Here is a 25,987-nt window from a genome sequence, read left to right as displayed (position 1 = left end):
GCTGTTTCCCCATGCTCTTCCCTTCTCTCCCCCGCCTTTTTATTCAGGTGCTTGCCTGTTTTTTCTTGACAAAGGGCTCATTAGTTTCCCTGCAAGCACAAAAATCATGCTGTCGACATCATCAAAACCAAGGAGCTGATTGTTGATTTTGTCCACTTCTGAAAAGTGCACAGTGCAATTTCAAATGAAAAATAAATATTACAGCTTTAATGTTGATGAGTTTGCATTAGAGCTCTACCAATTAACAATTCTGCACATCCCACAGTCTGCCCTCTGAAGTAACTAGGTTCTGGCAAACTAAGAGTCAAAGCAGCATCTGTTCTTACAAAAGCATTAGACACAGGTAGAGATAATCATAATCTTCAGGTTCCTTGGACTCCATATCCCAGAAGACCTTTGAGGCGCTGTGAAGAAGATACATTAGCACTTTGCTTTCCAAGTAGTATGAGGAGATTTAGCATGTTGTAAGATACAGGTGCACTGCAGTAAGAACACTGACTGGTTTGCATCTCAGTGCAGTTTTGCAATACAAATACCCACGATCACAGAAGGGTGCAAAAGGTAGCAAAGAAAGCCTTGTCCATCAAAGGCACCAACCTCCTACCCATTGAAGATATCTATGTCTATCTCAATATAAATCTCCCGTTTATATTGGAAATGCTGCCGTCAGTCAGTGCTTGAAAATGTTAAACGGTGAAGATGATGAGATGCATCTTCTCCTCTATTTATGTGTGACGAAGTAGTTCATCCAATTGTATTTGGTCTTGGCTTACTGTGTTTGTTTGTATGTCGGGAAGGGTGGAGGATAAAGCATGGACAGAGTGTTATTGGCACAGCCTGAATGATATTCACAGAGAAGGGACCTTCAAGGCAATGGATGTACTGAAGTGTTTGGACAAGTTGTTGTGTGGGAGTTACTGATACCAAATGATATCTACACATTTGCAACTAATGTTACGTTCTTCGAAAAAATAAAAACAATTTAGATATACCTTTTTTGAGAGGATGAAAGAAAATCATTATCCCAGAAGTTTGTTCCTATGAAGTGTTGCCTGTAAAATTGTTCGGTGGAGCCAGATTTGTTTTTCCAAAAAGGTTTTGCACTAGCCCCAAGCATGTCCCAGTCCAGCACTAGGATTTCACGCAGTCATACCCTTATTATTCATTATCCATCACTCTGTAACTATCCTCCCCTACACCTGTACCCAACACCACTCCCTCACTCTGTCACCTCCCTCCCCTACACCTGTGCCCAACATCCTCCCCTACACCCATACACCACCACCTCTCCCTCACTCTGTCACCACACTGCCCTACACCTGTACCCAACACCACTCCCTCACTCTGTCACCTCCCTCCCCTACACCTGTGCCCAACATCCTCCCCTACACCCATACACCACCACCTCTCCCTCACTCTGTCACCACACTGCCCAACACCTGTACCCACCACCTCTCCCTCACTCTGTCACCACCCTCCCCTACACCTGTACCCAACACCATTCCCTCACTCTGTCACCTCCCTCCCCTACACCTGTGCCCAACATCCTCCCCTACACCCATACACCACCACCTCTCCCTCACTCTGTCACCACACTGCCCTACACCTGTACCCACCACCTCTCCCTCACTCTGTCATCACCCTCCCCTACACCTGTACCCAACACCACTCCCTCACTCTGTCACCTCCCTCCCCTACACCTGTGCCCAACATCCTCCCCTACACCTGTGCCCAACATCCTCCCCTACACCCATACACCACCACCTCTCCCTCACTGTCACCACACTGCCCTACACCTGTACCCACCACCTCTCCCTCACTCTGTCACCATCCTCCCATATGCCTGTACCCACCACCTCTCTATCAATCTGTGTCACCACCCTCCCATATGCCTGTACCCACCAACTCTCCCTGACTGTCACCACCCTCCCCTACACCTGTACCCACCACCTCTCCCTCACTCTGTCACCACCCTCCCCTACACCTGTACCCACCACCTCTCCCTCACTCTGTCACCACCCTCCCCTACACCTGTACCCATTACCTCTCCCTCACTCTGTCATCACCCTGCCCTACACCTGTACCCACCACCTCTCCCTCACTCTGTCATCACCCTCCCCTACACCTGTACCCACAACCTCTCCCTCACTCTGTCACCATCCTCCCATATGCCTGTACCCACCACCTCTCTATCAATCTGTGTCACCACCCTCCCATATGCCTGTACCCACCACCTCTCCTTGACTGTCACCACCCTCCCCTACACCTGTACCCACCACCTCTCCCTCACTCTGTCACCACCCTCCCCTACGCCTGTACCCACCACCTCTCCCTGGCTGTCACCACCCTCCCCTACGCCTGTACCCACCACCTCTCCCTGACTGTCACCACCTTCCCCTATGCCTGTACCCACCACCTCTCTCTCACTCTGTCACCACCTTCCCTTGCACCTGTTCCCCACATCTTCTTCACTCTGAGTTTCCATCTTCCCTTATACCTGAATGCCACCAGTGTCACACTCTCAGCCACCACTGTTCCCTCCTAATGTACCCTATTCTCTATCTATAAGCTCAAAACTCCACCATCTTGGAAAACCCAACCCATGGCTTTCCATCGGACTCAGTCACTGTACTCCACCTTGTTGAATCTGGCCTGAATTAATTTCTATTTGCCTGACTCTAGATTTGATGCCCCTCAGCTCCTCTCAAGCCCCCATTCACCCAGGTGATGGCAGGTTCAACAAAATTCAAGGAGCACCAGACTATGTTAGCCTGCTTTATTGGCACTCCATCAACAACTCTAAACATTCATTCTTTTCCCACATGTATGTACCAACTATGAAATGGACCGCCCCTCCACCCTCCTCTCTGGTCAAAGACAGGCGAGTCATGGAAATCGATCAAGATTCCCTTCAAGTCATATCCTGCAGCAGCTTGGTGATGCATTGTCTTTCATTAACTTTTGCCCTGTTGGCCTTTCAGGATCCTCCACTTCCTAAACTGCAGCGAATCACCTCGAGGACTGGACTGATAAAATGTATCACCACCTCCTTTTGAAGGCCACTTTGGGCTTGTAATTAATGGCAAGCCTGACAGCGAAAACCCCATACGGCATATTAACTTAAAACTAGAACAGAACCCAGGTGAACTTCAGCCAATGTGTTTCATTATCAAACAAATGACACCAACAAATAAAAACTTCCCCCATTCCAGCACGCTGACTAACTCAGAAGTTTTCAGTTAGTTTCACCAGCATCCATGTCCCAGAAGTTAATTATTCAGGAACTGTTCTGGAATTTCACATTCAAAGATCGGAAGGGTCTGTGAGCATAGAAGAACCCAAATCTCACTTCGAAAGGTTTTCATCCAATTTTATCAACATGGTTAATTGTTTGTTATTGGTTGTATCTCTCCTCTGACTGACACACATGTTGTATCTGTGTTTGTTTGCTATTTTCTTTTCCTACGGCATTGGATCTGTGCCCCCTTTTGTAGAACAGCGCAGGAAAAGGCCCTTCCTTTGACCCACATGTCTGTGCTGAACATGATGCCCAGTCAAACTATAACTCTAATGTTTGCACTTGATAGATATCTCTCCGTCCCATTCATATTCATGTGTCTGTCTAGAAGCCGCTTAAATACTGTGATTGTATCTTCATCCACCACTAAGATGGTAACCCCATTCCAGATACCTGCCACTCTCTGTGTAATTTTTAAAAATGTGGCACATCTCCCTTAATCTTCTTCTACCTCACCACTGGAGAAAATATTCTGACTGTCCACACTATTAATGCTTTGATAAGCCACCACCAAGTCTCCCATCAGCCTCCAATGTTCCAGAGGAAATAAAACAAGTTTGTCCAAACTCTCCCATAACTCATGCCCTCTAAACCAGGCTACATCCTAGTAACCTTTCTTCTGTGCCCTTACTATCCTTCCTGTAATGGAGTGACCAGAATTGCAAACGTCTGTGGCCAAAGCAAAGTTTTTCAAGCTGCAACATCACCTCCTGACTTTTATACTCCATGCCCCACCCAATGAAGCCGAACATAACTTGTGCCTTTTACAACCACCCTATTTCCTTGAGCAGGCATTTTCAATGAATGGTGGGCTTGGATCCCCAGATCCCCCTGCTCATCCCTGCTTTTAAGAGCTCTGCCCTTAACTGAATATCGTGTTTACATGTGTAGCTGACCATAGGTGGGAGCATGTAATGTTTGTGTGCTTTGTGTCAAAGGTCGGTTGATGATTCTCTCTTGAAAAGACCTGGGCTATGTTGATAATCAGTGAAACACCAAAGTTGCTGTGATTGTAGATTACAGATGTTTTGGGCCTGAGCCCTTCTTCAAGGTATAAGCAAAAAGAAAGCAGGCATCTGAATTAAAGACTGGGGATAGAAAGGGGAATGAATGGGAGGGGATGAGAATAGGCCAACAGAATACAGGTGTTAATAAGAGGTCTTCAGAGGTCCTTTGCCAGACCTCTGTCTACCACTGGCATTTGAAACACCCTGCAGATGTTAAAAATCAAATGTGTTTGAATACTGATATTTATTGGTGCCAATGCTCTTCATTCCATATCCAAATATACTTGTTAACTCTGAAGTTTCCATTGACTTCAGTGGACTGGTATTGCAATAGCAGATTATACAGAGCATTAGCATTAGAACAACGCACTCTTAGTTAAACCAACACATAACTGAAGACGTTGAGCAGAAACATCTGGAGTCATGTTGTGCAGAGAGCCATGGGCTGTGCTTAATCGTGTATGGACAAAATGCAAGAGGCATCTCTCTGCAAAAGAAAATGAAGGAACAGGCCTGATGCACATGTGAAGTTCCATCTGTCACCATATAACCAACCAACATTCACATTGCCCACACGGGAAATGTGGACACTTAACATCAAGGAGGTTCCAGCAAGAATTATAGGTCAGCTAAAAAGAGACAAAGATGGGGTTGAAGAAGAATTTTGGATAACCTGAATTTCCTCTTGTTACAGAGTTTACAAAAATGACAAGAAAGCTGGACTTTCTAAAGACAATCTCTTACTTCGAGGATGCACGATTAGAAACACAGAAGAGGTTGTGGGGATTGTAATCTATGCAGGTATGTATGTGGGAGTGTACGTCCTTTCACAGAAATGTACTCTTAAGGGCCAACAAGTAATGGCACTGGATTAGTTGACGACTCTTTGTTTGAAGAAATAATTTTTGAGTGCACGACAAAAATTGAATTTTGAACATCTATGCCCTCTGTGGTATGTGCTAGCACGCAATGAAATAACATATACTTACTGAGTTCCTCCTCTAAGGTTTGGTTTCATTTTGATTATCGATTTTGCAGAAGCTTAGTTCAATGTGATCAATAGAATATGAGTTTGTGTCCCAAATATTCTAAATTTCTCATTCTATACTTGTTCAAGTGCACTAGGGCCTGCTGCTGTTCTCAAAACCACCCAGAGGTCATTAATCTGTGTTTTAATGAAAGCCACCTGAGATGGAAGATGTCCGGATGATCTGTTCTGACATCATGTTCATACTTGACACCCAAGTCTGAAATGTATCAGTTGAGATTGAAATTGCAGCCTCTGGGAGAGGCACAAAAGTCACCTAGTTGCAGTGAATAAAAATTCACTGGCTGCATTCAGGTCAGTGTCCTCCAAAAATAGAGCCATATAACCACCCAAAACTGCCATTGTGATGTGGAAACTGACTGAAAATTTGCTGCGGCTCTCCATCCAATTCCCAATAAAACATTTCCAAACTTGATTAAATTGCGGCATTGGTGTCGATTATTACTTGGCCAAGTTCAGATTGATTTTGGTTTGCCTTTCTCTTGATGTGCTGTGGAAGCCCAAAGTGGATAAACTAGAACAGAACTTTTCATCTCTGCTTTTATACCGTGGGTGCTACCGTTGTTTTGAGGAGTTGACTGATAATAATATGTTTTGAATAATTTACGATTCAAACTATGGTTCTGCCTTACAATGAATATAATCTTAGATCATGTGACATCATTGGTTTGTAAGATAGTAATGGGTTATGTTGACAATGTTGTAATTACAAATTGTTGATATTAAAGGAGGTGAATGTATTCTACCTTCTTTTACCCTTTGCATTCTATTTATCTTTCCCTCTTTAGATTTCTTTGTTTTTCTTTCTTTTCTGATTTTTTAATTTATTTTCCTTTTTTAAATTTAGATATACAGCACGGTAACAGACCATTTGGCCAAGAGTCCATGCCACCCAATTTACACCCAATTAACCTTCACTCCCCCAATACATTTCAAACAATGGGAGGAAACTAGAGCCCCTGGCGAAAACCCCCACAAATACAGGGAGAACGCACAAACTCCTTACAGACAGCATAGAATTCAAACCCCAGTCCCGATCGCTGGTGCTGTAAAGGCATTGCACTTAACTGCCTCACCAACTATGCTGCCCTGTGACACGCTGTAAAGGCATTGCACTTAACTGCCTCACCAACTATGCTGCCCTGTGACACGCTGTGGTAGCAGCAAACAGTCACAAACCACAAAAGACTGTACTACAGGCTAGTGGTCGTATCACCACATTTACCCCTTCTTAAAATTGTCCTGGGGGTGAGTAATGGTGCCGAGTGGTATTTACATCTGTAGACGGTCCAGCAGCCATCGGAGTTTCTGTAACCATCACAGAGTTGGTTCCTGGTCAAAGGTCGGTGAGGGTGTTGTGGGTGCCTGAGGGCTAGTTGGGTCTGGTGTGGTTGGGGTGGGCGCCGGAGCGGGCAGTGTAGCGTATGTCCATGCTGGTGTGGCCGGGTCGGCATGGATTGGTAGGAGAGGGAGTCGCTGGAGGGGCGTGGGGAGTGGTTCGGCCCCCGGGTCCTGGGTGGGCCAAGGATGCCCGTGGTGAGGAAATTGCATCAGATCAACGTGGTGTTGGGGTGGTGGTGGTGCCCCTAATGGTGTCAGATCTCTGGTCAAAATGGTGTCCTCATGGCCACTGGGGTACCTGATGTAGGCATAGTTGTGGTTGCCGTGAAGGAGGAGCACCTGCTCGACCAGGGAGGTCAGCCTTGTGGGCCTGTATGTGTTTGCACAGGAGTACCGGTCCTGGAGACATGAACCACGCTGGGAGAGAGGTTCCAGTCGCCAATTTTCTGGAGAATGAAAATGGGCATTTATGAGGGGTCTGATTCGTAGCCATGCAAAGAGTGACCTAATGGCATGGAGCACCTCAGGGAGTAGTCCACAGACCAGCCTTTGGGCCTGGGGGACTGCCTTCCAGTTCACTCCATTTTCGCACTCCACCTGCCCATTGCCCCTCAGGTTATAACTAGTTGTGTGACTAGTTGTGATGCCATGCATCACCAGGTGCTGGTGCAGTTCCTCACTCATGAAGCTGGACACCCAGTCACTGTGGATGAATGCCGGGTGAAGATCTGCATCAGAGCCCTGATAATGGTGGCCGGGCAAGGGATGGCGAAGGAAAAACCTGAGTACTCATCTTGTTGGTGGAAGGCAGGGAGCCCTTATAGTCAATACTGAGCTGCTTGAAAGGCCGAGTGGCCTTGAAGATATGGCCTGAGGCAGGCGGAAGAAGCAAGGTTTGTACTCCGCGCAGACCCTTGACTCAGTCATGGTCCAGACTTCTTGGACTGTGAAGGGGAGGTTCTGGGACTCGATAAAATGGTACAAGCATGTCACCCCTGGGTGGCAGAAGGAATCGTGGATGCCTTCAGCTGGTCAGCCTGCACCGACATGCAGGTCCGGGATAGGACGTCGGGGGAGTCATTGAACTTCCTCAGTCTGTACTGGATGTCATAGCTGAATCTGGCCAGCTAGACTCTCCAGCACAAGATCTTGTCATTCTTGATCTTACCTTTGTGGGTGGTGCTGAACATGAATGTCACTACATGCTGGTCGATGAGGAGGGTGAACCTCCTGCCTGCCAGGTAGTGGCACCAGAGGCGGAGCGCTTCCACGATCGGTTGGGCCTCCTTTTCAAATGGTGGAGTATCCAAGCTCGGAACCATGGAGGGTTCTGGAGAAGAAGGCAACGGACCACCCTTCTGGTTGAGGGTAGTGGCGAGGGCAACATCGGAGGCATCACTCTCCACCTGGAATGGGGTGTCCTCGTCCACGGCATGCATCGTGGTATCGGCGATGTCCTGCCTGATGTGTGCAAAAGCTGCCTGCACCTCGGGTGAGAGGGGAAAGGTGGTGACTTGGGCCAGTGGGCGGACCTTGTCCGAGGAATGGGGGACCCACTGAGAGTAGTAGGAAAAGAGGCCAAGGCACCTGCGGAGGGCGGGGGTGTGATCCGCAGCGTGGAGAGACAGCAGGTGGGCTGGGGGTGGTCGGATTGCACGCTGTGGAGCCCGCCGAAAGTGAGGGGCCCGCCGAAAGTGAGGGTAACACTTTGTAGGTGGCACTGGAAATCTAGCCCCAAAAGGACTGGGGCACAAAGTTTAGGCATAACCAGGAGCCTGAATCCATTGTATGTTTCCCCCCCAACCACAGTCTGATTGACCGAGTAGCTCACAAGGGCTGTTATGGAGTGGTCATTGGCTGCAAAAGCTACGGCAAAGTTTGTGGGGAAGATTTTGAGTCTTAATGTCCAGGCCACATTCAGGTGTATGAAACTCTCAGTACTACTGCTATCGAACAGGCATTTTGTTACCTTCTCATTGACAGCGATGTTCACCATCGAGCGCCCGAGCCTGTGTGGGATGTCCCTCTTTAGGGTGATGGCCTCTAGGACCAGCTCAGGGTCCGAAACGCTGCTCCCCGATAGGTGAGGCGAGTGGTAGCCGGTGGCTGCCTCTGCAGGTGTGGGGTGCATCGGGCTGGTGGTCTGGTCAGTGCCCGTGTTGACCACGTCATCCTGTGCTGGGTGATCTGGAAGGCAGTCCTGTTGTGATGTCGTTGGGGCCTGACTGGCCCAAGATGGCGGTGGAGCCCAGCTAGCACAAGATGGTGGTGCCCTACGGGCACGCGTGGTGTTGGCATGGCTCGGCCTCCCTGTCGCTCACATAGCCCGTGCCGGTGGAAATGACATTTTCCGTGCGGGTGGTAGTGATGTCAGTCATCCTGGGGGAAGACGCTTGTGAGAAGCATCTGGAGTGAGCACACCATCGCGGTGCCCATCAAAGGCAGTGGCAGAAGTGATGTCAATGGAGGGGGCGGAAGTGGTGAGGCGGGTAATGGCATTGCCCGGACTTCACACGTGACGAAGTCCAGGTGGGTTACTATTTGCTTGCGGAGGGCCCCTGCGCTGCTGGCGGGTCTGGAGAGGGACACTTTTGCATAGTGGCCTTTCTTACCGCATCGTGAGCAGAACGTGTGTAGGGCTGGGCAGCCTCTTTGGGTCCATCTGTCTGACCCACACCAGGACCCGCACTACTTATAGGGATGCAGGGTACAGGGGACAGTGATGGTCTCCTCCATGTGTGGTCCTTGGGCTACTGCAGTCGTCTGGGTCATCCATACTGAGTGCTGAGGGAGTCGGAAGTCAAAGACTTCGCTATGGAGGGCTGCCACCTTCAGAGAGCGGATCACCTACATATTTCTGGCGAGTGAGGTGATGTTGTCCTCCAGCAGTTTCTGTTGGGCACTCCTTGATTGCAGCCCTCGCGCGCAGGCATTTCTAATCAGCCGATCCACCTCCACTTCAGTAACCCTGATCTCAGCCAGGCACGGGCGGGCCAGCTCCTGCAGAACATCCAGGTAGGCATCTGCCATCTCACCTGGGTGCTGAGTCCTGATGCTCAGCAGGTACCTGGCACAGACCACGATCATCGGGGGCTTGTACATGTCCTCCAGGACGGCCATTGCCAGCTCGTAATCAGTACAGTCTCTGATGGCCTGGAAGGCTCGGGGGTCCAACTTTATACTGAGAACCATGAGTCACTTCTGGTTTGTGTGGATGACCAGATTTCAAAGCATGCCTGAGCCTCTGGGTGCTGAGGGTCGATCTCCAAACTCTCGATCATTAGGAACTTTTCCATGGTCGTTTTCAAATTTTTAGCAGACTAAATTGTGACGTGCTGTGGTAGCAGCAAGCAGACACAAACCACAAAAGAGTGTACTGCAGGCTGGTGGTTGTATCACCACAGAGAAGAACGCACAAACTCCTTGCAGACAGCACAGGATTCAAACCTCAGTTCCGATCACTGGCGCTGTAAAGGCATTGCGCTTCACTTCCTCACCAACCATGCCACCCATCCTCTCTCCCTCCATTCAGTTCATACTTGAAATAATTGCTGTTACTGGATCATATTAACCAATCACACATTTCTCACAGTTATGGTATGTATATGCCTGTGGTGAAAGGCATTTGCATAGATGTATGGACTGGCCAGTCCATACCTCCCTGACCTTCCCTAACTCCTCCCTTGGCTCCTCCCTGGATTTCCCAATAAAGGCTGGTGTGCCCGGACTTTGCCCCCTCTTGCTTCTGTACCTGGAACCTGGCCAAGTGATGTATCAGTAATGCTCAGGTTTTTGGTAATTAAAGCCGTTTAATCACTCCATCACGTCGATGTGATTATTGGTTTGCTCCACAATGCCCCAGTTGTTGTTTAGTGGTTGAGGTAGCAGTCAGCAACTCTCTCCATCTCATCATGATAAGTTTGCCGGTTTTGCAAAGCCTGCTTACTGCTCATTCATGAAGTATTATTGGATGTCAAACCTCAGAAGTTGTGGTCTGATTTTGCATGCAGTATCAAAGTAGCACGACTGGACATGAAAGAAAAATGCTTCTGAATATCCAAAGCCTATCTGACATGGAGCTTCCAGGGGTGAAAGATTTCCCAGAACATAGCGACTGTGCTGAACATGATGCCCAAATTCAGTTGAAGCTCTGATCCCTACATGAGATACCTAGCTGACATAGAGTCAAATAGCACATAACAGACCCTAGAGCGCAACTCATTCATGCTTATCACCTTGGCAAGCTGAGCTAATCCCATTTGCCTGCACTTGGTCCATATCTCTCTCAGCCCCTCCTGTCCATAAATCTGCCCAAATGTCTTTTGAATGTTGTAATTGTGTCCACATCTCCATGTACCTCTGACAGCTCATCCCCGATATGGACCATCCTCTGAATGAAACAAAATTGCCTCTTAATTCCCTCCTCAGCCTTTCTCTTCTCATCTTAAACCCAGGCTCTCTCATTCTAGAATTATCTATCATGAAGTCATGCCCTCATGCTTTCGTAAACCTCGATAAAATCTCTCCTCAGCCTCCTTCGATCTTGGGAACAAAGGCTCAGCCTAATCAAACCCTCTGGGCCCAACAACATCCTGGTGAATCTCCTCTCCATCCCTTTTAATTTATTGATCCAAATTCTCTCCATCTAGAAATCTCTTGAACAATTGTATCTGCTTCCAAAACTATCCCGAGCAGATTGTTCCAGGCACCCACCACTCTCTATGTTAAAAAAAAATCATCCCACACATCTCCTTTAAACTTGTACCCTCTTCACCTTAAATATATATCGATTGTGCGACATTTTTACGTGAGAAAAAGATTCTCATTGTCTACCCTATCAATGTCTCATGATTTTATTAACTTGTACTGTATCAGGTCTCCCTTCAGTTTCTGATACTCCAGAGAAGCAAGATTTCCCAACCTCTTCTTTTATCCTGGTCAGTATCCTGGTGAACCTGTACCCTTTCCAAAGCTTCTACATCCTGCCTTTAATTGGAACAACCAAAATTGGATACAATATTCCAATATTACATATTACATCAAAGTTTTATATTACATCAAAGTTTTATATTAGTTGCAGAATGACTTGCTTACTCTTGTATTCAATGCCCATACTGTATACCTTTTTGAGCACCCTATCTACTTGTGTGGCCACTTTCTAGGTGCTAGAGACCTGGACTCCCTGATTCCTCTCTACAGCAATGCTTTTAAGTGTCCCGCCATTTACTGTATAACAGTGGTTCTCAACCATTTTTCTTTCCACTCACATACCATTTTAAGTATTCCCTGTGTCATGGGTGCTCTGTGATTAGTAAGGGATTGCTTAAGGTGGGATGTGGGTGGAAAGAAAAAGTTTGAAAACCACTATTTTAATCGTACCTCATTGACTCGTTATGTGCATGGTTTCATAGCTCCAAAGGAAATGGATCAATGACAATTTTTCTCCAGCAAAATATTTCAATCACAATTGTGTCTCGAGTTGTGATTCTCAATCGTCCCTTCCCACTCACATACCGCCTTAAGCAATCCCTTACTAATCACAGAGCACCAATGGCATAGGGTATGGGTGTGGGAAAAAAAGGGATGAGAACCATTGCTGTATAGATTCCCCTTGCATCAATGCACAATCATAAAAGGGCTTCATGCCCATTAAGAGTACAGTATGTCAGATGCTCTTCACTTATGTTATACATGTGCTGAAGTTTCTTTCTCTACTACCCTGATCCTCACTGCTCATTGGCAGACATTAAATATATCACACTTTTAGTCCCCCTTCTCACTTTTGCCTCTTTTTTTAATCAACATCTTTCTCAATGGGAACAGGTTCATTCTGTTTGAAGCTTCTCATAGATTTTTTTCCGCCTGATTTAATTTTTACCTGAACCTCTTGAGTCTTAAGGAGAGCATCTCATCTTTCCTCGTGTCTATACCTCCTCCAGTTCTTGCAGCGCCTTCCCCCTGTATCAACTCTGTGCTGTGGTGTCCTTCCTGCGGTGTAATGATCAAAGCCTTACACCGTGCTCCTGTTGACGCCAGACGAGGGTTTTGAACATGTCGACCCTGACCTTCTGGCCGCTCTAACCTTTTCCTCAGTCATGCACTTTTCCAGTGCAGTAGTCTCATTCCTCAGACGTTCCTTGAGCATTTTATATGTTGTGCCATTCCTCTTCCTCAACCATTTATCTCCATTCTTCCTAGGCCATGAGACTAAAGCCATGCTGAACAACAATGGCCCACGTTACAAGCGCAGCAAACTGGAGAGACAAATGAATATAGATGTCTTCTGGTGTGTTATTATCCTTGCCGTGATGTGCCTTTTCTCAGCCATTGGTATGTGCATTAATTTAGAGTAATATCCTCAAATCTCTCAAGAGAAGATAGGAACGAACAGATTCATGAGAAGCTCAGTGTTTTCTGACAGTGAAGGGGGAAATTTAGCCCATCAGGTGTATGCCAGCATAAAGGATGAATCTCACTCTCCCCTGTAACCTATTCTCCCCATGTTGCCATCAGCTTTTCCCAGAATCAACCATTCACCGACACATGAAGGGCAACTTGCATTGTCAACCTTCATGTCTTGGAGGAAACACATGTGGTCTTAGAGAACCTGAAGACCCCAACAAGACAGCACGAGATATTAGGACTGGATCTGAGCCATTTACACCGTGAGACCACAGCTCCACTGGGGTGTCTCTGGACCACCTCATGACTACAAGAAATAGGAAATCATTGGTCAGAAATAATTTGAATATTATAAAACGAATTACTGTTGCTTAGCATGAGGTTGGTCAGAGAACCAAACTTCTCTTCAAAACTGATATTGAAAGGTTTACCTGAAGCCAGGCTGGAGTTCTCAGCCAGTCACGCAGCGTTTCTCCTGCAAAGATACATAACCAAACTTATGGGCCTGAGCTATTTGTCAAGGAATAAGTAAAAAGCAGACAGGTGCCTAAATAAAAGGGTGGTGGGAGAGATAGGAGGAGGAGCACAGGCCCAGAGGCAAGCAGTCGTTGGTGGATGTGGGTGGGAGGGAAGAAGATAAAAATGCTGGGAAGTTTTAGGGGCAGGAGGTAGCTCGAGCTTGTCGAGTAAATTTCCCAGCATGCTAATTGTGCATTAAATGGTAAATAAATCCAACGATACAATTAACCAATGTATTTAACAACAATCTTTTTTGTTAACTATAATTGTAAATAACCCCCACCCCATCCCTTGGAAAATAAAGAAAAAAAGACAAAAGAAAAAAATAGGTATAAAAGTAGCCTAAAAAAATCACAGAAATAAGAATCTGCCGGGCGCCTTCACCAATCTCCCAGGCCTAAAAATTATCTGACTTTTCTGGATCTGGGGGGTGGGGGGACAGGGCAAGGTGGTGGGGGGTGGAGTGAAACAGTACAAGATTAATCCCTTCATGTTGTAAGTATAGTTGCCAAATACCCATTAATACGTCGTTCTTATTCCTGAGATCATAAGTGATTTTCTCCAGGGGAGTCCTAGTTTTGCATTTCCGCATTCCAACGTGCAAGCCCCAAAATGGGAATCAGACTTCCAGGTGGCAATAAACTTGACTTGGGAACTTGGTTAAAACCACTACAGTGCACGAATTGCAGGACTTCAGGAGGCCATTGGCACCATCTAAGAGTCAGCCTGGTCTGCCCAATAAGTTCTGGCCTTGTCTGCAACACCCACTGTCCCCAAGGAGGGGCCAGAGACCCTCATTGAGAAAGGCTGCTGTAAGACACCTCTTGGTGACCTGAATCCATGCAGAGACATGACAGTTCTATGGAGCTGACCAGAAAATGTGCTACTTTGCTTCAGTGATGTTATATGTGTTTCTTCACATTATGGTCTTTCTTACAATACACAGGTCATGGTCTCTGGGTTGCTGGGTACGGCGATCAGCGACCAGTGTTTGATGTCCTCAGCTCTGATGGCACCTCCTTGTCTCCTGCGCTGTCTGGATTATACTTGTTCTTTACGATGATAATTGTTCTGCAGGTAACTCAGATGAAACATCATAATTTCACTCCCACATTCGCTATAAGGCAGAATGAATCGTTGAGGAGCTTTCTTGAGCTACTACTAGTGCTGAATGAGCCACCGCAAATAGCTGCTGGAGTTGACATCTCCAGGCCTGAGCTTTGAATTTGAAAAAAATTTTAAAGAACTAAAAGTCTTGGTACCCATGTGCCCATCCCAATCCTAGTGTGAATCAAATGCAAGAGTCTCTGATTTCACTCCAGTCTCCTGTGCAGAAACCTTGGGTGACAGCCACAACACCAAACCATTGCTTTATCCAAACATTAATTTGGGGAGGAGGATTGAACCCCTAAGTCAAAGTAGGCAGGACAGTGTATGGTTCACAGGATAAAGCCTTTGGAATTGCTTTGGAAACCCAATTGCAAATTGAAGAAAGTGACAGCACAAACCACATCTATTGCCCATCCCTGATTGACCTTTGAATTGAATGGCAGATGAGGCCATATCAAATACATAAGCCAATGCTATGTTTGTAGTCACATAGTTGATATCCTTTGCTAATGGAGATGAGCAGAACTGATAGATTTCTACCATAATGCTCAACATTACTGGTGTGAACTTTTAAGTCCAGATTTATTTAATTCTCATTACCCAGCCAGTGATTGGAAACCCATCCAATGGTCTTATTGGCTCCTGAGATCCTATTTCCCCCAGTGACTAACTACTAAACTGAAGCCCTTCTAACCCATACCGTTCTCTGGGCATTTCTCCTCCTTATCATCCTCTGAGGCACCCATTTTCTTTTGCAAACAACACAGCAATGGGGAAGGGAAGGGTACTTTGGACATCTTAAGCACAATGGGCCTCTTGTGCCATCTTGTCCACATTCAGCAGTCCCACAGAACATGAAAGCATTTGTCAGCCAGTTGGTTATGTTGAAAATTTTCAGGCCACTGAGTTTACTTTGTGAGAAATATTCAGTGCAAATTGATCTTGAACCAGACAACAACTCCCACTCACAATTAATTGGGTGGCACGGTTAGCCAGGGAGCTAGTGCAACACCATTGCGGCGCCAGCGATCAGGGCTTGAACCTGGCGCCCTCTGCGAGGAGTTTGTATGTTTTCCCCATGACATGCGCGAGTTTTCCCCGGGTGCTCCAGCTTCGAACCAACCTCCAAAAATCTACCTGGTGTGGTGCGCTGAGGTAAGCAACCACAAAACTCGAAAGATGGTACAATCGGCTTTATTCCAGTAAAAGTCTGAACGCCAGTTCATGCCTTAGTGGCTCCCCTTGTGACTGGCTCAGGAGGGGCCGGCTCAGGTCTATATTTGGGTCGGCTGATTGACAGCCGGCCAGGTGGAGTCATCCCCTCGGGTGGTCTTCCTGCAGATGCAGAGATCGCCCTCTGCAGTCAGCTGGTGGTCGCATACCACACTTGGTTAATTCGGCATGGGCCAGAATACCCTTCTACTGTGCTGAATCATTAAAAAAAGTTTTTTTGAAGTGCTTCCCTTGCCATGTTTACAACTTGCATACGCTCCTGCTGACGTAATTCATTTGACGTTGTATTTTTGATACAGGTGCTGATTCCGATTTCACTGTATGTTTCCATTGAGATTATTAAAATTTGCCAAGTATTTTTCATTCATCAAGACATGGACTTGTATGACGAGGAGACAGACTCTCTCCTGCAATGTCGGGCACTGAACATCACTGAAGATCTAGGACAAATACAATACATTTTCTCTGACAAAACTGGGACACTGACAGAAAATAAGATGGCGTTCCGACGCTGTACAGTGGCAGGGGTTGAGTACTCACATGATGCTAATGGTAAGTCAGGTTTGCTGCTGGTATCAATAATCCGTCTGGTCAATAGGAACAAGTAATTAGTGCAGCCCTTATGGGACTGTTGGCCTGCTCCATTGCTGTACTATCCTGAGTTTACTTCAGAATCAGGATTTATTGTCATGACCAAGTCATGAAATTCGGTGTTTTACGGCAGCGTCCTGTTTAGATATTCATATTATAACCATCTTACAACATGACTATAAATAAAAATAGTAGGGCACAAAAAGGAAGGCAGTGTCTTTGGTTCATTGAAATCCACAGTGTGCATAGAGAGTAACAATCGATATTAGCAAAGAAAATATTGAGAGTTTAAAAAATCCTCACGTTGTAAATTGGACTAGAAATATTGACCACGAGTGGAGGCTGTTTAAGCAAAGGTTTATTCTTTATCTGCAAGTGATTGGAATTGATAGCTAACCAGATGCATAGAAGATTCCACTGCTACTTTCTGTGGTGGGACCTCAAGCTCTATAGGTTTTCAACACATTTGTTTTTGCCGAGCCAAGAAACTAGAGCAAGTTCGACAAGGTTATCGAGATGTTTGATTATCACTGTTCACCAAAGAAAACTTCGAGAGGTATGTGTTTTGCTCACTCACACAGCTACAGGGAGAGAGCTTTGATAGGTTTTTTTAACAGACTTAAGAGCATGCAATTTTGGATCATTGCAATATTCAATGATCTGTGATCAAATTGTGTTCGGGATTATTGTTAAGAAAATGAGAATGAGGTTGCTGCGAGAGACATCTTGTTAAGAACTGTGAAGATATGCCACGCCAGTGAACTAGTTCTGCAGCATATGAAAAAGTTCAGTGATAGTGTAAAAGCCAGTGAAAATTGAGACATAGTCGTAGCCACAGTATCTGGACACACACGCAAACAAAATATGAGATACAGGAACCAACAAAAAGATGGAGAGACATTCAATTGTAAATGATGTGGCACTAAACTTGAGCCAAAGCAATGCCCAGCTTATGGAAAAGTCTGTAACAAGTGCGAATCACTCTGCAAAGAAATGTTTTTCCAAAGGGAAGGTAACCAGAAGTAAAAATGTACACACTATAGAAGAAACTGCCCTCAGTGATACACTTTTCATGTGCATGGTGGTGCAGGAAGTGAACAGTGTCGAGCAGGATCAATAGACTGTGTCATTATATACGAATGGAACGAATATTCCTTTCAAGGGCAAAGGTCAATTTGATCTCTGAGCATGACATCAGGGCAATGAAGATAAAGCCATTCATCCATACAAATCCTGAACAGCTCAAAGCAAACAATGGACAGAGCCTTGACATGAAAGGTACATGTAAACTCATGGTGAAAGTTAAAGATAAAGAGCACCACCTCAGGTTCACAGTAGTCCAAGATAGATATTATTCACTGCTTGGTGACAAAGCATGTGAAAACTTGAACCTAGCAAGAGGGTGTATCACATTAACAGTGACCATGCACACAACATGGTAGAGGAAATACTGGACCAATTTCCCAACATCTTCAAGGGGTTTGGAGTTCTACCATTCACCTAAAGGAGGACACACAGCCAGAAGTGCATGTCCCGAGGCGGGTTCCAACACCACAAAAAGAAATGTTCAAGAAAGAACTCAACCCAACGACGGCACTAGGGATCATAAAAGAAAGTGGAGGAGCCCACAGAATGGGTGAATTCACTGAAGTGTGTGCAAAAGAATAATGGTGACCTATGCATGTGCATGGATCCAAAAGACTTGGATGCCAATATAAAGAGGGAACATTATCAGATTCCAACCAGGGATGAAATTACAAGTGAGAAGGCCAGTGCAAAATTTTTCACCAAATTGCATGCATCCCATGGCTTCTGGCAAATAAAACTGCATGTAGATAGCACAAAATACTGTACATTTAATATACCATTTGGCCGATGCCGTTTGGAATTTCCTCAGGACAATAGAGCACATCATAGAAGGCATAAATGGGGTATGTATGTACATGGATGACATGATCCAAACAATGCCTATGAGAATCCCTGGAAAGGCTGAGGACCCTGTGATATCTGTCTCTGAGGCCAACGTCAGAACAACGACTACTGCCCAATAGCACTAACTTCTACTGTGATGAAATGTTGATGGTCATGGCCAGAATTAGTAAGGTACCTAAGTAAAGATCTGGACTCACTGCAAGTTTCCCATCATCACAATTGCTCCACAGCAGATGCAATATCACTGGCTCTCCACTCAGCTCTGGATCATCTCGAAAACAGCAATTCATACGTACAACTGCTCTTCATCGACTACAGCTTGGCCTTCAATACCATTATTCCCTCAGTGCTGGTCAAGATTCTACAAACCCTAGGCCTATGTGACCCCCTCTGCAATTGGATCCTTGACTTTCTCATCGGAAGACCACAGTCAGTATGAATTGGAAACAACGTCTCCTCCTCATTCATCACCAACACCTGCGCACCCCAAAGATGTGAGCTTAGCCCACTGCTCTGCTCGTTATACACCCACGGCTGTGTGGCCAGAGACATTTCCAATGCCATCTACAAGTTTGCTGATGCACCACAGTTGTCGGTAGAATAACAAACAGCAATGAGGAGAGAGATAGATCAGTTCATTAAATGGTATAATGACAACAACATTGTGCTCAATTTCAGCAAAACCAAGGAGTTGATTGTAGACTTCACGAGGAAATCAAGGAATCACAACCCAATCTTCATCGAGGACTTAGTCATGGAGAGGGTCAAGAACTTAAAATTCCTGGGTGTCAACATTTCTGAGGATCTATCCTGGAGCCTCCATGTTGATGCAATCACAAAGAAGGCTCACCAGTGGCTATACTTTGTGATATGTCTGAGGAGATTTGATATGTCACCAAAGACACTCGTAAACTTCTACAGGTGGAGAACATTCTGGCTGGTATGGAGATGCCAACTCTAAGGATACGAGTAAACTCCAGAGGGTTGTTAACTCGGCCTGCGACATCACAGGCACCAGACTTCACTCCATCAAGGACATCGTCATGAGGCAGTTTCTTAAAAAAAGCAGCCTCTATCCTCAAAGACCCACACCACCCAGGTCATGCCCTCTTCATTCTGCTACCATTAGGGAAAAGCTACAGGAGCTGAAAGACAAGCACTCAGCAGCACAAGGGCAGCTTCTTCCCCGCTTCCATCAGATTCGTGAATAATCAATGAACAAAAGACACTGCCTTACTTTTCGTCCACTGTTATTGTTATTTTTATTTTATTTTATTTTTGTAGTAATGTAATAAGATGGTTATAATATGTATGTTTGCACTTTGATGCTGTCTTGAAACATTGAATTTAATGATTTGTTCATATCCTAATTCTGAATTCTGATCCTGTGGGGATCCACATAAAACAAAACACAACCAAAGGTTCATCAAAGTACTACAACACATCCAGAAGTATGGGTTAAAGTTAAACAGAGAAAAATGTCCGTTTGGAGTGAAGGAAATCACTTCTTTGGAAGATAAACTGTCGGAGGGAGGTGTGGAGCCAGACAAGAGCAAAGTGAAAGTGATTTTAGAGATGCCCAGACCCACTGACAAAAGAAGGCATATAGAGAGTGCTGGGAATGATTAATTTCATTGATAAATTCATAATAAATCTGTCTTCCAAAACAATGTACCTAAGGAAGTTGTAACAGACAAATGTGAATTCAAGTGGGCAGCCAACCACAAATGTTGGGTCTGCACTCACAATTAAAACTCGGAGATGTGATGCTTTCTCATCTTTTATTTCTATTAGAATAACATGACTACTGGCACACAGGGTTATATTGATGGAAGGGTGACATCATGATGTCCACGCATTGTCAGGTCGGCAGTTGAGTCAGTGGTGACTGCCCGTCTTTGCTGACCTTCGGCGATGACTGCCCATCTTTGCTGCCCTCCTGGCTGCGTGTCTCAGTTACTGGACTCCTCATTGGACTTCTTGGCTCCGCGATTGTCTCTGCCACCCCCTCACTCAGCCTGAGGGTTGGGATGGTCGGGGTAGGCCATGGCAGGTCTGGTTCCACCTCCTCCAGTTCATGAGGCAGTTCAGACCTTAGTGTCAATGCTCATAATCGGTCAATGTGTCGCTTCCACAATCTGTCCCTCACTAGGACAGAATATGACCATGGACTCAATTTTTGTAAGATTACTCATACCACCCATGGTTCTTTATATTGTCTATAATCTTGTACCAGAGCTCTCTCCCCCACTTGCAATGTTCTAGGTGAGTTTGTGGCGATGTTGTTTTTTTGCAATCGGGGTCCCAGATCTGGATGAATTGTGGACAGCCTGGTCTGCAGGTTGCAGCCAAACATTAGTTCTGCTGAGGTGCATTTTGTGGTAGAACGCAGCATGTTTCTGTACACCAACAGGAAATCTGCAATTTTGTGTGTGCAGGAGGCATTTAGAGGTTTCATGGTTTTCATTGCTTTTTTGAATGTTTATACAAAACCTTCTGCCTCTCCATTAGTACTTGGGTGATAGGGTGCAGACAAAATATGTCTGATATTGTTGTCGCGCATAAATTTTTAAAAAACGTTCTGATCAAAGTTGATGCCCATTGTCCGTAACTAATTCATGAGGCAATCCGTATGTGGCAAAGATAGCTCGTAGACAATCAATCGTGGGATCTGCTTTGGTATTTTTCAGCTGTGAAACTACTGGCCATTTGGAGGGTGTGCCCACAGCTATTAGGAAAGTCTCACCCATGAATGGCCCAATGAAGTCTTCATGAATCCGATGTCAGGGTTTGGATGGTCATTTCAGTTTAAGCTTGCAGCATTTTTGGCTGCATTGACTGACATACTTTGCATTCTCTTACTGTTGTTTCAATATCTCTGTCTATGGAGGGCCACCGGACATGCATCTGGGCTAATGCCTTCATTCGTACTATTACCGGATGGTTGTGGTGTAGTTCTGATAGCATGGTAGTTTGCCATTTAACTGGAATAATTGTGTGGGTACCCCATAGTAAACATCCTTCTTTGACTTATATTTCATGGTGGCATGTGTGGTAAGGTTTTAGATCTTCTGGAATGACTTCAGATTCGGGCCACCCATTAAGGGTGAAGTATAGGATCTTGCTTATCGTTGCCTCTTTTTGGGTTTCCTTTACGATCATATGGGCTGTAATGGGCAGTTGTTGAAGTTGTTCTTGGTTGATGGCCTGCTGCCTCTGCTATCCATTTAATCATTTCTTCTTGTTTTTCTATCTTGGGTAGCAGCGTGCGTGATAAGGCATCTGCATGGCTGTTAAGTGTTCCTGGTTTAGTATTTCCTTTAGTTTATCAACTATGTTTTTAATTTCTGCGTTTCAATACCATGTTTGATCTTTCCTGAGTAATTGGTTTAGTGGGCTGCATAGTGTAGACCTATTAGGGATATGTTTTCGATCGTGATTAATAAGTCCTAGAAAGAACTGTCGTTCCGATTTGTTGGTTGGGTATGGAGCCTTGCAAACGGCTTTTGTACTGACGATGAAGCTACAATGTTAGGACTTTGAATTGGTGTATACAGGGAAACATATTGTGTTAGCTGATGCATTATCTAAGACAACGACACAGAGTGAAGCACACATTGGGAGTTCCACAGAGACAGATGTGAATCTCCACGTGAACCTGATCACTGAATCTCTTCCTGTATCTGACATGAAATCCAAGCAGCTTACAGCTGAAACAGAAAAGGACACAGTTCTACAGAAGGTCATCAAGAATCTGAATGAAGAATAGCTGAGAGGTAAAATGTCAGCCATACTGCAGCATTAGAGCTTAGCTGAGTGTTATCAATGGGCTTCTACTCAGTCAGAGCAGAATTATCATCCCTCAACCACTGTGACAAGAGATGCTGAAAAAGGTGCATGAGGGGCACCTTAGAATTGAAAAATGCACGAGGAGGGCCAGAATTGCTGTTTATTGGCCAGGGATAAATTTTGGCTTGGCTTCGCGGATGAAGATTTATGGAGAGTATGTCCACGTCTCCTGCAGGCTCGTTGGTGACTGACAAGTCCGATGTGGGACAGGCAGACACGGTTGCAGAGGTTGCAAGGGAAAATTGGTTGGTTGGGGTTGGGTGTTGGGTTTTTCCTCCTTTGTCTTTTGTCAGTGAGGTGGGCTCTGCGGTCTTCTTCAAAGGAGGTTGCTGCCCACCAAACTGTGAGGCGCCAAGATGCACGATTGGAGACGAGATCAGCCCACTGGTGGTGGTCAATGTGGCAGGCACCAAGAGATTTCTTTAAGCAATCCTTGTACCTCTTCTTTGGTGCACCTCTGTCTCAGTGGCCAGTGGAGAGCTCGCCATATAACACGATCTTGGGAAGGCGATGATCCTCCATTCTGGAGACATGACCCACCCAGTGCAGTTGGGTCTTCAGCAGCATGGATTCGATGCTTGCGGACTCTGCCAGCTCGAGTTCTTCGATGTTGGTGACATGGAAAAGATGGTTTCCAGCTGCGAGACCTGTTTGAAGAACTGCAAACGTAAAAGTTTGTGTTGCTGATGTTCATGTTACATTTGTATTGAACTTTAAATTGAAGGAAAATTGTATTAATGTGTCATGTTTGATTTAACATCTCAAGGGGATGTAGTGATAGAGTGCTAGAGTCCAGTAGGAGTCAGAGACGGTATGTGTATCATCAGGGGAATGTTGCACCTTGTGAATGTTGTTGCATCTTTAGCAGATTCAAGATGGAGGCCTTCCCATGAGGTCTGCAAGTGTGTTTTCTGTTTTTATTGCTGGTTGCTTAGTTAATAAGTCTAGTTTAAAAAAGAAACCCAAGTTTCTTTATTGTAATAAAAGAATTGTCACAAATATCATTGTTAGTGTAACAAATAGCAGCATGGAATAATCAGGAATGATGCAGGCATGGGTTGGTACATTACCTCCTGCAAAGGAAAGTGACAACAGAGGATTAAAATTCTGGAAGGAAGAGGGGTAAAATACTCAGCAATATTCCCCCTTTCGATTATTTGATCTTTGTTTAACAAGGAGCTAATGTAAGAACTTTACTTTCCCCTCAAATAGCAAAGAGGTTGGCCATGTATCAAGATCTGGACTCAGAGGATGAAGATTACGTGACCAAATCTGGAACCATACCAAGGTGTGACAGCACATCTAGTCACCTAAGTGCCAAGGTTGTCCACAGAACCCAAAGCACGAAATCCCACCGTCGGACAGGCAGCAGGGCAGAGGCCAAAAGGGCGAGCATCCTATCCAAGCACACTGCTTTTAGCAGTCCCATGGTTAGTAAGTGCACTGAGTGGTCAGAGGTTCACGCGGTGTTTCTAAGGTTAACCAAAAATCAGAAGGTTCCAGAATTTTGAGCACCGAGCATTATAGTACAGTGCATGATGTTGTGCCGACCTGTGGAAACGTACAGTGCAACAATCTCATATTTCACTACCTCACGCTTAGATCGATGTGCCTATCTAAGAGTCTTTTGAATGACTCTGTTCTGCCAGCCTCCACGACCACCCCTGGCAATGCATTCCAGGCACCCACATTTCATTGTTTAAAAATAAAAGTTACCTCTGAGGTCTTCCCTAAACTTTCTTCCACTCATCTTAGACGGATGTCCTCTGGTATTTGCTATTGTAGTACTGGCTGTCCATCTGATCTAAGGCCTCCCATATTCTTATATACATCTTTTAAGCCACCTCTCATCCTTTGTTGCTCCAAAGAGGAAAGCCCTAGCTCGGTCAACCTTGCTTCATAAGACATGTTCTCCAGTCCAGGCAATATCCTGGTAAGTCTTCTCTGCATCCTTTCCAAAGCATCTACATCCTTTCTGTAATGAGACAGCAAGAATTGAATAAAATACTCCAAGTGTGTTCTGACCAGAGTTTTATAGAAGCTTCAACATTAACTTCAGGCTCTTGAACTCAATCTCCTGACTTGAACAATAAATGGTAGACCCCTAGAGAGTGTTATAAAACAAGTGACCTTGGGCTACAAGCACAGTTTCCTGAAAGTGGTGATTCAGGTGTACTGAGGTACACCTCATTGGGCGAGGTGCATTGGGCATTGGGCGAGGTGCAGTGTGCATTGGGCAAGGTGCATTGGGCATTGGGCGAGGTGCATTGCCTACAAATATTGGATCATCATGGTACAGCTATTGGGTGAGACCACACTTACAATTCTGATTACCCACCTGTGGAATGAAACTGGAAAAAGGTTCTGAAAAGATTCACCAGGATGTTACTTAGACTTGACATCTTGAGTTAGGGGGATAAGATGGACAGGCTGGGTCTTTATTCCCTGGAGCATAGGAGACTGAGACCTCTTAGAGATTTATAAAATCATGAGGGATGCAGATAAAGTGAATGCTCACAGCCTTTTACAAAGGTTAACAATTTGTGGGCATCAGTTTAAGGTGAGAGGGGAGAAATAGAAGAGGGGTGACTTTATCCCAGAGGATGGTCCATATCTGGAATGAGCTGCCAGAGGAACCAGATGCATTTACAAGCTTCAAAAAACATATAGACTGATATATGCATAGAAAAGTTTAGAAGCACAAGGGCAAAATGAAGAAAAATTACCCAAAAAGCCAACTTGGTCGGCATGGATGGGTTGGGCCGAAGGTCATGTTTTATGCTGTATGGCTCTCTGACTCTATGCTGCTACCTGCCTGGATCTTGCATTCTAAGTGTCATTTATCTCTAGGAAAAGGATGTCACGCCTGACCCTCAACTGTTGGAGAAGGTGAATGAATGTGCCAGTCGGCTGGAAATGTTGAGACATCGTGGCCAACCATTAAGCCACTTGACCTCTGAACTAGCAGACATCATCGACTTCTTTATCGCACTGACCATTTGTAACACTGTGGTGGTTTCATCCCCGAATCAGCCACGACATAAGGTTCGTGTCCGTTTTGAGCTCAAATCTCCAGTCAAGTCATTAGAAGATTTCATCAAAAGGTTTACCCCCAGTCGCCTCACTTCAAGCTCCAACAATAGCAGTTCCTCTAGTCTATCCACGAGTAAATCTCTGCACAGAATCTCCTCCAGCACCTTGGCCTCTCCCTCCTCAGATGTACCCTCCACAAAGATGAGTGAAGAGTTGGGAAGATCCCCCCAAAGGGAGAAGACCGAAAATGGCTTTCGGGCAGAGACCGTGTTAGCTGAGGGGAAGGATGGGGAACTGCGTTACGAGGCTGAGAGCCCAGACGAGGCTGCCCTCGTTTATGCAGCCAAGGCCTACCACTGTGCCCTGGTCGGGAGACTCCCAGAGCAGGTGACTGTGGAGCTGCCCTATGTGGGAAAGTTGACCTTTGAACTCTTGCACACGCTGGGGTTTGATTCTGCTCGAAAGCGGATGTCCGTGGTGGTGAGGCATCCTCTGACTGATGAGATTGTTGTTTACACTAAAGGAGCAGACTCCACCATAATGGATCTCCTTCAAAAGCCTCTCACAGGTAAGAGCTATGTTCACTTTCTAGAAGTATGAAAGTAAACTCGTTATTATTGTAAA

At 45.5% G+C, this 25,987-nt stretch overlaps 1 protein-coding gene across 3 annotated transcripts in view; it reads left to right on the top strand.

Annotated features, from left to right (window-relative positions):
- Nucleotides 1–25,987, top strand: part of atp10a (ATPase phospholipid transporting 10A) — a 252,799-nt gene that overhangs the window by 168,232 nt on the left and 58,580 nt on the right. For all 3 annotated transcript variants that reach the window (XM_069891894.1, XM_069891893.1, XM_069891895.1), the window contains 6 exons: nucleotides 5,000–5,106; nucleotides 12,893–13,024; nucleotides 14,562–14,692; nucleotides 16,258–16,510; nucleotides 23,543–23,760; nucleotides 25,181–25,931. In XM_069891894.1, the coding sequence (XP_069747995.1) occupies nucleotides 5,000–5,106; nucleotides 12,893–13,024; nucleotides 14,562–14,692; nucleotides 16,258–16,510; nucleotides 23,543–23,760; nucleotides 25,181–25,931 (1,592 nt within the window). The remainder of the gene's footprint in view (nucleotides 1–4,999; nucleotides 5,107–12,892; nucleotides 13,025–14,561; nucleotides 14,693–16,257; nucleotides 16,511–23,542; nucleotides 23,761–25,180; nucleotides 25,932–25,987) is intronic.

This window comes from Narcine bancroftii, chromosome 7, assembly GCF_036971445.1.
Source record: "Narcine bancroftii isolate sNarBan1 chromosome 7, sNarBan1.hap1, whole genome shotgun sequence".
Taxonomy (NCBI): Eukaryota; Metazoa; Chordata; class Chondrichthyes; order Torpediniformes; family Narcinidae; genus Narcine; species Narcine bancroftii.
This window is presented reverse-complemented; position numbering and strand designations above follow the sequence as displayed.